This window comes from Corapipo altera, unplaced genomic scaffold (assembly GCF_003945725.1).
Source record: "Corapipo altera isolate COAL_440 unplaced genomic scaffold, ASM394572v1 RXGC01000072.1, whole genome shotgun sequence".
Classification (NCBI taxonomy): domain Eukaryota; kingdom Metazoa; phylum Chordata; class Aves; order Passeriformes; family Pipridae; genus Corapipo; species Corapipo altera.
Genome location: NW_020884943.1, coordinates 1,066,625 through 1,083,483, shown reverse-complemented (window position 1 = coordinate 1,083,483; position 16,859 = coordinate 1,066,625). Strand labels below are relative to the sequence as shown.

Sequence of the window (16,859 nt, the reverse complement as noted above, 5' to 3'; positions counted from 1 at the left end):
CAATGAGGTAGGAGGAAAGAAGGTAATGAAGGAGTAGTTTTCTAGTTCTTTTATTGTCCTCTAGCAAGACAAGCTTCTCCCTCCATCACTGCCACCACCCCCTCAGTCATTTTCCATGTTTAAATTTGAGATCATGTGTCTGAAATAGGGGATGATGAGTGCTGCAGGCAATACCCCACAGAGAAATGCTGCTGTTGCTTGTTCATCTTTACTGGAAATACCTTGCTTGGTATACCCTGAACTGTAATTTTCCTTTCTCTGAGCTGTGTCTCACAGAGGGACACTTGTGCTGTGCTCAGCTGACACAGAAGGAGGGAGTCCTGAAGCATCCTGCAAATGCTAGACAGAGCTATCATGTGAGAAGTTTAGGAACAGCCTGTGTTTGAGCAGAACCACGTTCCACCATGCTGAGAGCCCTGATGGGCTTGTTAAGGATTTACAGTCACAGCAAAGCTATTTTTGTGGGTGTTCCTTGAAATCGAGAAGTCCTGTTTGGGCACAGGGTGGACAGGCAGTGGGTGTGCAGTTTGATCTGAAGGTGTTGGCTGCAAGTTGGTTTGGCACTGCTTGCTGCTGTTCTGATCTGAGAGCACCTCTGCTGGCAGTGGTGGCTTGAAGTTCTCAGCAGAAGGTGTCTCCCAAAAACAAGACGCCGGGACTTGAGCAGAGACATCCTTGTCTTTGGTATTTACAAAATAAGGAGACAACTGTCAGTAAATGGTAAAACCAACAATATCCTTCCCAAAAACCAAAAGGAAAGATCTCCAGTTCAGGGGTAGAATGGACCCTTTGCCAGTGGTGGGGATATTGATGCATTTTAGGGGTGCAGAAGCTTGGCATCCCAGCTTGAACTGCACCCCTGAGGACTGAGCCCCTTGAGGATACAGCCAGAATGTCTGGTTTGGTTCCTGGTGATGAAACAACAAGGCTTCACTCAGAAGGACAAAGTTTGAAAAGGTCCCTGCAGGTGGGAATTTAATCTGTTGCACTACTTCAGTATTTTGCAATCTGTAAGTCTTCCAGCTGTGTGATGTGCCCTATGATGCTGGTGGGTTAATGACAGATAAATGGCTGTCTGCACAAGAAGATCCCCTTTTCCCCATCTCTTTTTTTTTCCCCCTAAGGCATAGATTTCCTTAGGCCCAGCAGCGGCACAACCAGTCCCTTTGGTTGTGCTGCTACAAAGTGTTTCCTTATTTAAACAGTGCTCCAGATTGTTTATTGACGTGGGTAAGTGATACAGCATCCAAACCTCTGGGAATCGCACTGTAAACTTCCCAAATAAATAGGCATAAGGAGAGGAGCCAAACAGGATACAAGTGCTCAAAAGCCTCAAGATGAGCAAGAAGTGTCCCTTTCCAGCAAGCAGTTGTTTTACTATGAAAAACAGTGTTTCAGATAGACATTTTTCTACAGTTGGCAGATTTTGGTGCTTGGCTTCTTAGATCTTGTTGAAAAGGTCATAGGCTGAGTCCCTTCTAAGAGCCTGATGGCTGATTAGCAAGTGTAAAAATTACCAGACAAAGCACTCGATATTTTCTAGTCCAGGGGGATCCCAGTGGGGTGCTGTGGGCATTGTTACACAGGCCTGGAGTAGGTGCAGTGATGCTTTTTTTTTTTCCACTGGAACATCATGTTTAGAAGTGACAACACTGGTCTGTCAATACTTTCTCCTGTGAGAACTGGCACTCCAAAAGCTCTGGGTGGGGTCGAGTCGTACCTACATTTATACTGGCTCCAATTTTCAGTACCATTAGAGCATCCAGCCTTCCACAAAGCACAGCTTGGTGGTGTAGCACTGTGGGATGTTAATCAGGAAGATTTTCTTTGGTCTGTGAAGTTTCCTTGAAGTGTCTTGTTGGACTGTTTTGTCTGGAGCTGTGCAGTGGTGGCATTTGCTGTCCTGCTTGCCCTCAGTCACAAGGGCAGGTCACAGGCAAGAACCAGCCTGCAGGTGGAAAAGGAGTAAAGAACTCAAACTGCTTGATCTGAGTTACAAATACTTCCTGAAGGAATATGGTTAGGGACAAAAGTTCTCAGGAAAGGAGTCTCAGTTTCACCTAAACAAAAATTGCTCTTATGTTAAAATTAAGCAAAGAGAATAAGTCGATTCAGAAACATTACATGTGTTGCAATGTTGAAATATTTCTTTGTGTGTAGTTATTCACAAAGGTACAATTGCTATGACCTGTTTGGGGGCACTAAATTTACATGTGTATTGGTGGTGGAGGAGCTGATTCAGTGGAAGCTGTTCCTCAGGGAGATCTGACATAGCTTCCCCTAATCAAGTCCCCCACCAATTAGCACCTCTGTCCCTCCCAGTATATGGTGTGTTATGGGCTATAAATCCAGGGTGATGGATTACACACACATTTTATATCCAGCACATTTGCTGCTGTTCCTCTATGACTCCCAGCTGGCAGCAAATTTACATCACTTCATCACTTGGAAGGTTGTCTTGGGTTTTTTTGAGATTTTTTATCATGTGAAGGAGGGAAACAGGACCACAAGAGGGTGATGCCCTGATCCTGTTGAGCCAGGTGAGCTGCCTCCCCCTCTGTACGTCTTTACCAAGCAGGTCATGGAAAGGGTGCCTTGATCTTGAATTGGGCTGGAGCCTGACAGTGTGAAAATAAAAATTTACACCCCTAGGTGGTTTTTTTCAGCCGCTGCAACTGATTCAAATATTTTAAATATCGTATGTCCTTCAGATGAGTGCACTGTGCAGTATCTGATCCGGTGCTGTCGTGCCTGTTCCACCATAAATGCTGTTGCTATATCATGTCACTTCCCAAAGTATCTCAGATACATGCCCAGTCATAATAAAAAAAACAAAACCAAAACCAAAAAACAAACGAGGTTAGTAAAGCAAATGGTTCAAGGCTGTATCTCCACTCAATCAGAATTGGAACACCTTTGTTTTTATTTAGCTAGTTACCCTCTGTTCCTTTAAATTCCAGTATTGACATCACTGCTGTGATCAGGGAGAAGGACTTTTTTTTCTCTTAATCAGCAATAAGTTTTTTGCAGGTTTAAAAGCAATCACTTCAAGATAATTTCCAAAGAGCTTGAATATTTTCTTAAAAAAAACCTAAAAATATAGAGACTATTTATGAGACTAGAATTGTAGCTGACAAAAATGCATCCTGTGTTTTGTAAACCAGTTGACTGAACCAACCAGCATAGAATATGTGTTATTAAAAAGCAATAAAGTTTTCAAATAACAGTTTACAATATATTTTGAAAGAGTTTATGGAATAACAGATACACTAAAAGACAGTATCCAAAAAAATTACTTTTCTAAACATTTTGGTAAAACAAGATTTTTTTTTTCATGTAGAGTATTATTTTTCTAAATGTTTCAATGCTTGAAGATAAGCAATATATTAAAGTTTAATTCCATTTTATTCTACTGTTTAGGGTTTTTAACACAGAACAGATAAACATTGACCAAATAAATGAACAGCACATTTTCCTTTTTCAAAAAAAAGAAGACAGAAAATGAAATACTATTCTGCTAACCAAAACAAAAAAAAAAACACCACAATCAAAACTTGTCTTGAGCTTATAAGCTTAATCACACTTTAGGGGAAAATAAATTCCTTTCCTAAATTCTAGGATGAAACCTTGACCCTCTATAAATAACAAGGTTACCACATCTTCAGTGTCTTTCTCAGGAAATATGAAAACAAATAATGTTTTCTCTCTATCTGAGTTGATGTCAAATGTTTGCTCTTGGCAGGAGTTGCTGTTTCCTTTCTTACCCAGAATATCTTTGGGCAAACCCTCATCAGCCGTGTGCATTTTGGTCTGATTCATGGTGGAACAGCCACAGTTTGGGAATTAACAGAATATTTGGCTACAGAAGGGAAATACTGTTTGAAAATACGCAGTTTCCGGGCTTAGTTGGGTGGGTTCACACGTTTATGGTGCTCAGAGTTGTTTCCTCAGTGGAGGAGGATTCACACCTGATACTAAGGAGAGAGTAGTGAGAGTTTGTCATGGGAAGCCTGATGATGATGCTACTTGTGGTTGCCAGTCTCTTTCTGGGGATGATTTCTCAAAGAGTAAGGAACAAGACAGGAAGGACTCCCCCTTTTGCTGTTTGTCTCACACTTTTTGAAATAAAACACTGGACTGCAGTTGCTCTTTATTATTAGTGCAGTAGTGTTTTACGTGCTTATCGTAATTAGAAAAACTGTCCTTTTTTGGTAGGACATCTCTTTGATTTTGCCAAGATGTCCATGGATGGAACACAATGATCTTTCAAAATATGTCTGTCTCAGGTTCTCATGATAAGAATTCATTGGATTTGCTGTTTGGTTTTTTTTGGAGAGAGCAGTGTTAAGCACCTGCGGGCCGGCTGTGGACCGAAGTCCCTCCAGCAGAAATCTGCTCCTATAATCCATACTTTTGGGATGGATTCAGAGCTCCTCATGGAAAAATACTGCTGCAGAACAAACAAGAATGAGTTAGGAGTAAAACTTAAAAATTTGGAGAGGTTCTGGCCCCTTTGCCTTTGACCACCTGCAGCAACCACAGAGCCCTTCATGCTCTGCTCCTTTCCATTTTACACTTGGCAGCAATTCCATGGCAGTTTCCTCTCCTTTGTTTTTCAGCAGAAAATGTGAATTCATTGATTTTTTGAATAAGCCTTTAGATAATCCAGACTTGTTTAATAAGCCTGTCCCCTGTTACAAAACCTACAGGGCAGCTGTTAACACTTGGATCTTGGGTGCTCCTTTGATAGGAAGATGTATTAGATAATAAATATCATCAAAAGCTCCTTAAGGAAGGGGGTTGATGATCCTGGGCTCGGCCCAGTTTCCCTGCTGGGGGCCAAACTGCAAAGAATGCCTGTCCCTGCTCAAACATTTCAAGGATGCTTTTCATCTGGAGGTCTCAAAATGCCTTACCAAGGCACTGGCCCAGTCCTTCCCCTTGCGTGCACTGAAGGGGAGCTGTCTTTGCTGGTGGATTAGCCTTCTGCTCCAAGAATTTTGCCACTCAAGATGGGACCTAAGATTGCCCACTTCAAGATGGGAAACCTAAGGAGTAGTATCTTATTTTCCTGCAGGCTGTGTTTCTGCATCCTTTGGCAAAAGGGAAAGCTTCTTTGGCTGGCACGTGGCACCTTCCTGGAGCATCAGCCTCTCTGTGGCAGTCAGATCTCAGCTCTTTCTGAAAAATGTGCCTGGTTGCATCATCACTTCTTAGGTCTTCTGCCTCTGGAATGCCTCAGCTTAGTTAATTAAGGCTGGGGAATGCAGGGAATGGCATTCTCGTGGATAGACAAGAGTTAATAAAACTTTTCCCAGTCATTGATTTGCGTTCCCTTGCCCAAGGAGAGAGATTATTTCAATGGCCAGTGAGACTTGCCCGTTTATTGTCATAAATCAGTGCTGTTCTGCACCCAAGTTAAAACTGCAGGGGTGTGAAGAAAACTTGAGAGAGCCAAGCTTTTACTCAGGGGCAGGATCTGGTTTGATTTCCTCAGAGGTAGAGGCTGCACTGGAACCTTGGCTGAATATCCCACACCACCATCTCACTGCCAAATCAGCTCCACCTGCCCTGGCACACCCAAAAAACATATAGAAACAAGGTGGAGCTCTGCCCTACAGAACCCAACCCTGAGCACAGTGACTGCCTCAGGGCAAACCTAGAAGAGCTGCAGCTCTTGAATGTGGTGACTGTATCCCAAACCTTTATCAGGTTAGCAAAGCCTTCCAAGGCATCCTTGCCTAAGTGGATGTGGTCTGAATGCCCTCGTGACTTTGTGTGGAAATGTAAACACGAGTGCAAGTGTTTCAAGATTAGAACTTTAAATGGGAAACCTCTGAGATAAAGAGCAGCTTTGCCAGTCAGTGCATGCTGTGGCCTCAGCCTCAAATTTTAGTCTATGACTGAGATTTTATAGTAAAACTGGTAATTTTTGGACCCTCATTTTCACATGTTTGGTTTAAGGAGCCTTTTGTAATAGCCTGGTAGAGGAAAATACAGTTTAGGTATGTTGTCCCAATACATACCAATTCCCTCCCCATAATCTCTATTTTAGTATTTTTTTCCTTTCATCTTGCTGCTTCCATCGATAAAAACTCTTCCCTCATAACATACAGACAAAAATAATGAGCATCATAACCCTTCAAAATGTAACTAACAGAATTCACAGAACATGGATTCAGTGGCTCTTGCATATCTAGTCTATTCTCATGTTTTCATGATAGACTTGAGCATGGCTTTAGTGCCAAAAGAAGCAAATCTGAAATGTTTTTCTGGTGTCTGGCAGAAGAGGAGTGCTGAATTTAGGTATATTAGAAATATGTCTGAAAGCAGACTTAATAGACCATTAAATAGTTGTTGGTAATTGGGGTGGGAAAAATGCAATTTGTTTTGGGATGGGTTGGAGACTTTCTATATGTTTATAAAATGTCAGATTTCACAGGCTCTAAATAAACAGACAGTGATGTTATGGTAGAATTTATATTTTCTGGTCCTTTACATGCTGTTGAAAATGCCATTTCAATCAGAAATGTTCATTTTACTATCACAGCAGTTTTCAGGTGATTTTTGCTCTTTGTTTTTGTATTTCCCACTTCACAAGGCTCGTGTCAGATCAGATGCATTCAAGCCTGGGGCTCCAGACCCTGCAAACAGGGTAAATGAATCTTTAAAAACAAAAATAGAAGGGCAGAAATAGAAATGATGTCGTAGCTGTGCATCCTTCTAACCTGCATTTAAGATGTCAGTGATAATAATAGATCAATAACTTTAAAGCTGTAAACAGCCTTCCAGGAAAGCTGCAGCCCCACTCCAGAGACCCACCATTCTCAGTACTGAGAAGCAGAGCTAAACCATTCAAATAATCCTGCCAGGAGCTGAATTTTTTCCACCCATGTGACAGACAGCAGTTGGTTTTCAGCCTCTCAAATACTGGACACAAAGTCTCTGTCCCTTCAGTGTGATGCAAAGGGCCCACAAAGTTGTCGGCATCAGGTATATTAAGATTATTCAGCTTTAAAACTATTTCTAGTCTGTAAAGGAAACTGTCCATGGAGTCCAAGTTTTATTTCACTGTTTGATCTTTTCCTTTTTTTTTTTTTAATGGATTGGATCATAACATCACGTTTGATTCATTAAGGTAATAACCAGTACAGACCTGGGCTGAGAGTTTTAAAATAAATGGAAAAGCAAAAGAGATGGGAGAGTTCCAAGGTGTCCCTACTTAGCGTGGTGTTGGGGAAGATGAAAGGGGCTTTTCTGCAGATCCTGAAAGGATGGACAGGAGGTGTCAACATCCCCAAAGGCATTAAACTTGCCCCAGGGTAGGTTGGTTGCCTTTTCCAGCAGCCCTTTGCCTGCCAGGCCAGGCAGCGCTAGGAGTGAAACCCGCTGCCTCTCCACAAGTAGCACAGCTGGAGGCAACATCTGGCTGTTCACAACTGGAGAGGTGAGGGAAAACTTAAATCAGCTGGCCCCAGGTGTGGATCTAATCAGGGCTCAACGTCTGGGCTTTGAACAGAACAGAAGTTCAGGACATGCAGGAGCGCTCCTTGGAGAGCACCGCGGTTCCTGCTGCTGGTCCTGGGCCAGTGCCTCGTAAACAGGTGTCAGCAGCCCAAAAAAGAACTGCCCTCTCTGCCAGCAGTGGGTATCCTCGCTGGCATTCCCGTGGCAGAGATTCCAGGGCCGGCAGGAATGACCCATTGGTCAGGAATGAGACATGCTGCTGGGGTGGCAGGCTGAGCCTCCCGTGACATTTGCCTCGCCTTGTTTCTCCTGGGGATGAAGCAGGGATTTTGGGCTTCAAACCTGGCAGCCTCTATATATACAGTATATATATATATATACAGTAGTGTATCAGGAGTGGGCTAAGAACAGGAGGAAGTGATAGGTGAGTCACTTGTGGGAATTATTTTTTTTTTCTTCTTAGCCCAAGGATTAACCTCTGACTTTGAATTTGGAAGATGCAGGAGGCAAAGAAGTGGGTCAGAATGTGCTGAAGGAGGATTCTGCTGCTAGGGGGCAATATGTAGCAAGCAAAGCCACATTAAGGCATTTTATCTCAGTATCTTATCAAAGTTTTTCTTAAAAAAAGAACCCAAATCCAAAAAAATAGCCAACATATTGGTATAAACAAAATGTTCAACCTTTACTTGTGGATAATGTGTATTTCTTTTAGCATATGTGTGTGTGTGCAGATGACTTCCTTAATATGCACCCTCCCTATCTCAGCAGGGTCATTCTCAGTAACTCTTGAGTTTTTCATTCTGAATTCTATCATAATTTATGTAAAGCAAAAAGATAAGAATGTGGACATTTCAAAGTCTTAAATCATGGAGTCTCATAACTCTCCTGCTTCTTCCTTGTTGAGAACAACTGAGAGAGTTAACTCAGGTGTCTTTATGACTTTTTTTGTTCTACCACTTTCTTATACTCCCTAAAAAAGAAAGCAAGAGGAGATAAGAGAAGGCAGCTTCAGCAACATTATTGGTTTCAGGGAAATAGTTGTTCATTTCTTTGTATATACTCATGCTGACTTGATGATGCTCATCTTAGAAATAGTGCAGGATATTTCTGTAAAAACTGCATGGTGTGAATGTAATATTTAAATTCATTTTAATGCTAAAAATATTTTTTTGTCTGAGAATAACTCAGCGGCTATGCCTGATTATGACTACAATATCAATCAGCTGCTTGACTGAGCCTGTGGCTAGCTGGGGAGAAAATACACCCATTTCTAGAGCAGGTTTTTGGTTCTGGTTCACCTGGTGTTCAATGGAGAAGTCCAGCTGTCTAAATGAGGAAAGGCTACAGCATAATGTGCCAAATTTCAGTGATGGGAAATTTATCATCACTTGGTGTTAATTTTTGCAAGAAGAGTTTGAGAATTTTCATAGCTGCAACTGCAAACTGAACAAAGGAGCAGGTATTTTCAAGTTTGAGGTTTTGGGGTTTTTTTTAATGGATTCAGTCTTGTTTCCCATGTTGTTCAGAGTGAGAGACTCATTGGAGATTCAGAGGGAGAAGTAGCTGCTGTGGAGACACCAGCCATGCACAGACCCCAGTTTCTGTCCTCGTGTTCTCATCTCTGGGGTTCACAGAGGTTTGTCTGCCCCAGATGAACACAGTGCTCGCTTATTTCTGTGCTGGAAATGGCACAGGGCTCGTCGTACCTGATGCGTCTCACAGGGAAACAATTTCAGAATCTCTCTGACTTTGCTGCAGTTTGCAAGGTTGTTGTGGCATCTCCGTGCTCTGGATTGCAGCTGGTGGCTCAGTGTAATCCACAGCATTCTAGGATCTCTGGGAGAACTTCCACAGAGAGCAGAAAGTTGGTTTAAGAGCTGCTGCAAACATCTGTTTCTATGTCTTCTCTTTCTTGCTCTCCCACGTTACCTCACTCCTAACAAAAAAGGAACAGCTTTAAAGGTATTTTTATGGTCCATAACCGATGGAGCTGTTCTAAACACAAATGCTGCCTAAAGGTCAGTTCTTTTATTCCAACAATGAAAAATACAGAATTATTAACTGCAAATATGGGAATTACCTGGCAGTGCCTGTGCTAAGGAGGGTAGAAGCTCCTAAGCATCTGATTTTCACCAAATGCCTTCTCAAACCTGGTTCATGGATGGGATTGAAATTAAGTGCTTTTCAGCTTTCCTACACTCTTAAAGAATGTGGATGTTTTGAGTCAGGTGAGGAACACTTTAAAGTATTCCTTTAAAGTATTTAAAATTCTGTGTTGTACACTTGGCAGGATGTTTTGTGATTCATAGCAAATATTGGGAAATGACAAAGCAATACATGATAAAAGTCTAAAAGAAGCATTGGGTGGGTCTGAGTCTATGTCCCAGGAATATTAGGGACTTCTGCTGACTGGAAGTCCTTGGGTTTTTGAACAATCACCTGTGGATACAGAGGAGAAAGGGTGGATTGGTTTTATAGCTGTGTTGAAATATATTAAGTGCTTCTTCGAGTCTTTGTTGTAGTGTCTTCTGCTTAGTAAATAGAAGAGAGTGGGTTAGTCAGCATTAGAAGGAAGCAAACCTAGCAATTTTTACAATGCTCTCCTCTTTCAGCTCCCAACAAAGAGATTAGGATGTCACTCTACCTGAATTAGGGCATTAATGTGCTTTCCACTCTTCATCTAACACCTACTATCTTGCCATAAATAGTTCTGAACATGAATTTATTTTGAGATTTGATTACTGTCCTTGTTTAATATAATTAGCACAAAATAGAGATTCATGGTTTTAAGTCTTCAAAATACTCCATTCCATGTAAAAGGTTCTTTTGTGTTCTGCAACAGAAGGCTTTGACCTCTGCCAAATCAGCACAAGTGAACTGGTTATAATCCCTGTGTGTTTGCGATTACCAAAGTGGTTTGGATGGCTTTACTTGGTATTAAATCCTGACATCACCTTTGAGTACAGAAATCAAACTTCTTGTAATTAAGATTCTATCAAGAAAGCTCTCACAATTCACATCGTTTCCAGTAGACATAATAAACCAGAATTGTGTGATTCACTGCCTACCTGAAGCATTTGTTCCTTCCAATATTGCCAGGCTGCTGATGTGTGAACAGAAGTATAAATATTTACCTGTGGATGGGGGATTGTTTGGGCTTGCACAATAGTCCTGAATCATCTGAGCAGGTCTCCTTGCTCCGTGGTGTGGACTTAACAAATACTGCTCAGAAGTGCAGCTCCAGGGCACGGGGAGGTTGTTTGGACTCAATGAAGCTTGTGATTTTTCTGCTCTAAAGCTGTTCCATCCCAGTTGTAGTTTCTAAACTAGGACTTGTCAATTCACAGGTCCATTATGAGATGTAGTAACTATTCAGAGTCATAGTCAGGAGAAGGTGCTTCCCTTCCAATATTCTCTGTAATCTGCTGAAGCAACTTGGTTTTACTTCATACAGGTGTGAAAGGAGGAAAAAGAAGAGTGGACTTTTATACAGCACTTAACCCACTGTTTATACAAAGTTGTTTCAGACATCCTTCCAAATAAAAATGCAGGTTGTTACGCTTATGAAGTTCCAAAAGTTGTTGTATTATTTTATGAATATTTTACAGCTTGAGTACACAGGGTTCTGCAGCTGATCCCACTTGTTTCAATTGCCATTGTTCAGGGATTCTGCCTGTATGTTCATGTATATATTGGGAAAAAGAGAACATACATATATAAGGAATTGTTACAAACATACTAATTGCCCCCACGAGACAGACAATTTTTTTTGGGGGGGGCTGCATCTCTATATTATTCCAGAAAAAGCTTCTTTAACTGTTACAAGTGGCTCAGCAAGCTGGAGGACGCTGCCCCAAGATCACAAGCGTGGCATCTGTTCTGAGGGAGCTATTTGAGGCTTTTAAAGAAAAGCCAAGAGCAGCAGCACAGATCTGCAGAGATGTGGGTGTTCCACGCTGTGCACACGGATATATGAGGATAATTGATGCCCAGATTTTACGGTGAGGTGATGATGTTAATGAGCACTGAAGTTCCCAGGAAAGCAGCCTGGAGAGAGCTGCTTGGGGCACTGGATTTCCCAGAACCGAAACAAAGATCCGCAAACTCGTGGTGTTTTCAAGTTCCAGACAAGCATAACTGCAGCTGTGACTTCCATAATAATAATGTTTATCTTTCTCTGATAAGTTCAAGAGATGTACCAAGATTCTGGCTGCATCTTCCTCCTCTGCTGCTGCAGGTTGTTCTCCGTGTGAGCTCCTGCACGTCACCAGGTTCTTTCAGTGCCCTCCCAACATTAGAGTTGACTCAGGTTGCTTGGGGCCACGTGTGGTCGAGCTCTGACCATCTCCAGGGATGGATGGAGATTTGTAGCTTCGCTGGCTCCTTCCCCATCATGTTGTCAACCCTTGTTGTTAGAGAATTGAGGGGTTTTTTTTAATGTCTGATCATAATTTCCTTTGTTGCAACTCGTGTCTGTAGCCTCCCATCCTTTTGCTGTGCACCTGTGGGAAGAATGTGGCACTGCTGTGTCTGTGCCTGCTCAGTTGGCAGTGGAAGGCAGGAATGGGAACCTAACATTTGCCTTTTCTTTGGGCTGCAGAGACAGAGTGTTGAACCAGATGCAGCAACCACTGCCTGTTGTAATATAACTGCTATTATAGTGGTCTCCTCTGCATGGTTTTGTTGTTTGGGAAAGCTAATTTGGCAGCCCATTAAAGGCTAAATTCTAAAATTCTTGCTTTATCTTCACTCTTTAAATGAGCAAGTCCTGCTCCTCTGTAGTTTTAAAAAAAAAAAATACAGTGCTGCAGTATTTTACTTCAATGTCAAAATGAATAAAATCTTGGAACACCATGCCTTGTATTGCTTGAATAAGTGCACACATGCAAACACTAGTTTGCATTTTGTCAGTTAGCTGGTCGCTGAGTTTGTAGTGAAATTTTTATATTAAATCCCTTAGCCTATCTATATACTTAAGTACTAAGTGGAAACAGTTTAGATCTGTGGCAGATTGAGAGGGAGAAAAGTCCAGATTTTCAAGACTACTTAAAGAAGGATGGTTCGGTAAATCTGATGCAGTATACAGGTACTTGAAGAGAGAGTCTCACCTTAGTTTTTCAGCATGAACAGGTGCATGTTGAAGGACAAAATGCTGACTGAAAAGGGAGAGCACCGTGCCACTTATCCTCACCAGCTCATTCTCAGGCAGTTTTCCTCTTTTCCCCTCTTTTTTTCCTTCTGTTGCCAAGAAATAGAATCATTCTATGAGACCATAAACACATCCTGGGACACCAGTGCAGGGAAGAAAGTTAACTGAGCACTGAGGTAACTGAGCACTCCTCCTCTGGACGAGGAGGACACCCAGGTAGGGCTGAAGAGGGCTGAGGAAAGCTGAGAAGGGAAGCACAGAGAAGGAGTGGGAGCCCTGCCCGAGGGCTCATTGGCAGAAGAAGGCAGGAACAGGATACATTTCAACTTTTGGGCGGCTCTGGGAGGAGCAAGGGTTGGGAGTTAAAAGTGTCTTGATAAAATTGGTCATTTTCTTTTCAGACGGAGACAGTGAGTTTCATGGGGTGGATTTTCTGCCAGAAGATCTCAGCGAGGTTCCAGAGGAGACAAGAATGAGGGTGAACAAGAAATACTCCTGTCTACCTGCTGAGGAGAAGGGGATCCACATCATCAACATCCGAGCTATTGAGGACATTGGATATGACCAGCACGAGAGTACAGTGAGTAAAGGACTTGCCAGATGTCTCATAACAGGCATCCTGCACTTCACCCCTCAGCTTACTTCTCATTCCTTCCATTCCCAGGGTGCTCTGAAATCCTCTCCCTCTAGTTTTCAGAGGTGCTGGGAAGGATTGTCACCAGCCACAGGACAGGGTTTGTTCTTTGATGTGTGAAAAAGGGAAGCAAGGGAGCCTTGTTTAACATGTAGCCTAAAAAGGGGGTTGGCTCTTCTCAGAGTGAGGAGTCTGGCAATAAGGCTGTGGCAACCTCCTTGCCCATATGGAGAAGAACAGAAAAGCATGTCTAAAATTTCATGCAAAAGCTGTTGTTATCATAAGTAACATTAAACTAATATTGTGTAGCACAGAATAGAGGTTAGATATCCTATGTCATTAATTGTGCCTTAGTTAAATTCTGTAACACAGATTTTAAAGGCAGTTTGTAATATGAATACCCAACATGATTACAGGTTGGTTATGTCATAAACACATAAAAAGAAGTTTATTCAGGTGAAGGAATCGAGGTGGAGTGGGCTGTGTAACTGATCTTGCTGGGGAAAGAGGTACCAGAAAAATCAAGACGTGTTTTATTGTGCTTGGGCTTAGTTAGGATGGAGGACTAGTCTGTCCGGGTGTAAATATCTCTCCTGCTGTGGTAAAACTGAAATGTCTTTCCTCTGTCCCCTTCTCAACTGAAGGGACATGAGCTTTACATGGTCTAAGTCCATGCAAGTCTGTATTTCAGCACAGCAGCCCTGCAAGAAAGCCTGTGGCCCGTGAGCACCTTTCAGCATTAATACCCCACCCTTAAAATAATCTGGGCACTTATTTCTTTGCATCCTGTTTGCAGTGGGACATAGCTTCTCATATATTAATGAATTTACTGAGCCTTCAGCAGCCACAGTGCAGCACCTTCTCCTAAGTTATCAGCTTTCCACATGGTCAGCTTTCCAAGAGGAAAGTCCAAAGAACTGTGAAGGAGCTCTCATTCTCATCTGGTGGTTCAGCCCAGTTTTTCAGGAACTGCTGTTTAATTAATTAACAAGATCAATGCATCTTTAAAAGTTAAATACAATCCAGTTAGTTACCATTTGTTAGTATTTGGTTCTTGTAGAAATTTGCATCAGTGAGTTGCCTGCCACAAGCTTGCTTTAAAAAAAACCCTCCTGGATTCACAGGTGCGTGCCAGTAATCATGAAACAATTGGAAATAACAGCTATTAATGGTCTTTTATGTCGAAGTTGTGCTTAAGAACTAAATGGGAATATCTAGATAGGGCACAAACATGAACAGCCTGTGCCCTGAAGAGTTTGTCATGGCTAAATAACCCTCCATGGAACAGGGGAAAGAGGGAAGAGGACAAAGAGTGAACTCCACGGTGGCACCAAATATTATATTGTTTTATTATGTATTTATTTATTTGGTGTAAAATGTTCAGGTTAGTGGAAAAGAGAGATACAATATATCTGATTACACTTGTCTAATGACTTCTTCAGTGTGATTTGTCCTCCCTTCAAAGCCACAGAAATGGGCTTTGCTGCTTGAATTTGTTGCCTGGGTAAACATCTCTCCCCAAGACAAAAAGGGAGGGACAGACTGTCCCTTAAAACCACAGCTTTGTACTTGTTGTAGCTGGGACCTGCCCTCCCCAAAGTGAGGTTCAGAGAAGTAGCCAAATCTGTGTAATACTGAGTGGGTTTTGGTGAAGTTAGGGCTGTACTGGCAGTGATACAATGTACAGTAAGCTCAGAGACTCCTCTTTTCAACTGGCATTTAAAGATTGGACTGTCTTATAATCTACTCCTTCCCAATAACTTACATTCATGGTTTTATGTACAAAACAAGCAGGTTTACAGATCCTAAGTGGATTTTAACCGATATGATTTGCAACTGATGGCCAGTTGCTTTCTTTTGTAGCAGAAATCCTTTTCCCTATGCAGGGGATTAACATTCTTTTGTAAAATTAAAAGCCAGAAAATGTCCCTGAAAAGCTACTCCCATGATGAGTATTTTTTGTAAAAACAAATGCAAGTTACCAGTGAATTTTGAAATTTTTTTAAATTTTTTTCTTTAGTCTGTCCATCCCCAAGAGTAGAATTGTGAATTATGTACGAGAAATGCTGCGAAAGTAGAAATGAGTAATTGTTAGTACTTTTTTTATGTTTCTGCAGTTGTGCAGTTTTCAGAGAAAGGCTTGGAAATGGAATCGCGTTGAAAGTCTTGCCTTCCTTGCATCTTGCAATGCTTACACAGCATTAATTCGGGTTGGGAATAAAGCCTTTGCCACCATCAGATTGCATAGTGACATAGGTTTTATAAGTGGGGGAGAAAAAAGTGATGAAACTCAATAAGCAGCGAACCCACTTCCCTGGCCACGGTCCATCCGCGTTTTTGGCCGCGCTGCAGGACCAGCTGGCTCCCTTCAGTCTCTATCTAAGATGATCTCTTTCTCAGATGATGTGAACTTGCAGTGGTAGATAAGAGAAGTGAGAAATGTTTCCACATGATATTAATCTGTTTGTCAGAATTGCAACATTGCAGATGTCACGGGTGGAAAAGGACAGATGATCTTAGTGGCGATTAACCCCCAAAGGAGAAAACCAAACCTACCAAGTAGCTGACTTATGAACCAGTGTGCTGGTGATTAGATTAAATCCCAACCATCTAATCTATTTATTTCTGACCAATAAAATCCCAGCTGGCTATCTGTAAAATTGAAGGTGTTAACTTGCAAAAATTTTGTGAGTAAGTAGCACGGGGTGGGGGGGACACACACGACGACACTCCTCCCATCTGCTGGCTCTTTGAACATAGGTCATCGTGTGCTCCAGGCAAGAAGGAGGCCTTGATACGAGGGATGGTCTGTCTGGTGTCTGTGTTTGCCCGTGCATTCATTGTTCTTCTCTCTTCTCTCTCCTTCTCTCCACATCCCCATTCCCTGCTTCCAGCTATTAAATTCCCTGTCCAAAAACCCGGATGCTGACTGCAAATACGGACTCTACTTCAGAGATGGCAAGAGGAAAGTAGACTACATCCTTGTTTATCACTACAAGAAGTCCTCAGCGGGGAAGACACTCGCCAGGAGAGCTCAGCAGAATGACTCAAGTATCCGAAGCACCAAGCAGGACCAGCCGCTTCCCGGGAAGGGAGTGCAGCTGGAAATGGGGGAAAGTGAACCTCACATGGATTACCATGAGGACGACAAGAGGTTTCGCAGGGAGGAGTATGAAGGGAACCTCGTGGAGGCTGGTCTGGAACTGGAACGTGATGAGGATGTAAGGATCCATTGCAAACAGTTAGAGAGGATAAGTGGTGGTCAAATCCTGGGAGATGCTGAGCCCCTCCTGTGAACCTGACTCTGATCAAGGTTACACAAGCCCAGCTCTTGCAGAATTTTATGTCAGTTCTGGCAGTGCCATCCTCACCCACGGATTTAATCCGCATCACAGGAGAGTGTGCCAAGGTGTTCTTGATGCCCCAGTGAGGTGAAGTCCCGGACTTTTCCTGACCAGGACTCGTGGCACATCCACTACTGCAACACAGCTCACTGCTGTGTTGTCACATCTCTTAGCGAGGCTTAAATTGCTCTGAAGGCTGAGCCCAGTTTGGTGGGTTTACAAAATGCAGGGCTTTGGGTCCGCTGGTAATTCCAGTTCTGAGGAA

The 16,859-nt window shown here is 42.4% G+C and overlaps 1 protein-coding gene across 4 annotated transcripts in view; it reads left to right on the top strand.

Annotated features, from left to right (window-relative positions):
* Nucleotides 1-16,859, top strand: part of ANO1 (anoctamin 1) — a 78,533-nt gene that overhangs the window by 20,221 nt on the left and 41,453 nt on the right. For all 4 annotated transcript variants that reach the window (XM_027662110.1, XM_027662109.1, XM_027662108.1 and 1 more), the window contains exons 2-3: nt 13,018-13,196; nt 16,145-16,471. In XM_027662110.1, the coding sequence (XP_027517911.1) occupies nt 13,018-13,196; nt 16,145-16,471 (506 nt within the window). The remainder of the gene's footprint in view (nt 1-13,017; nt 13,197-16,144; nt 16,472-16,859) is intronic.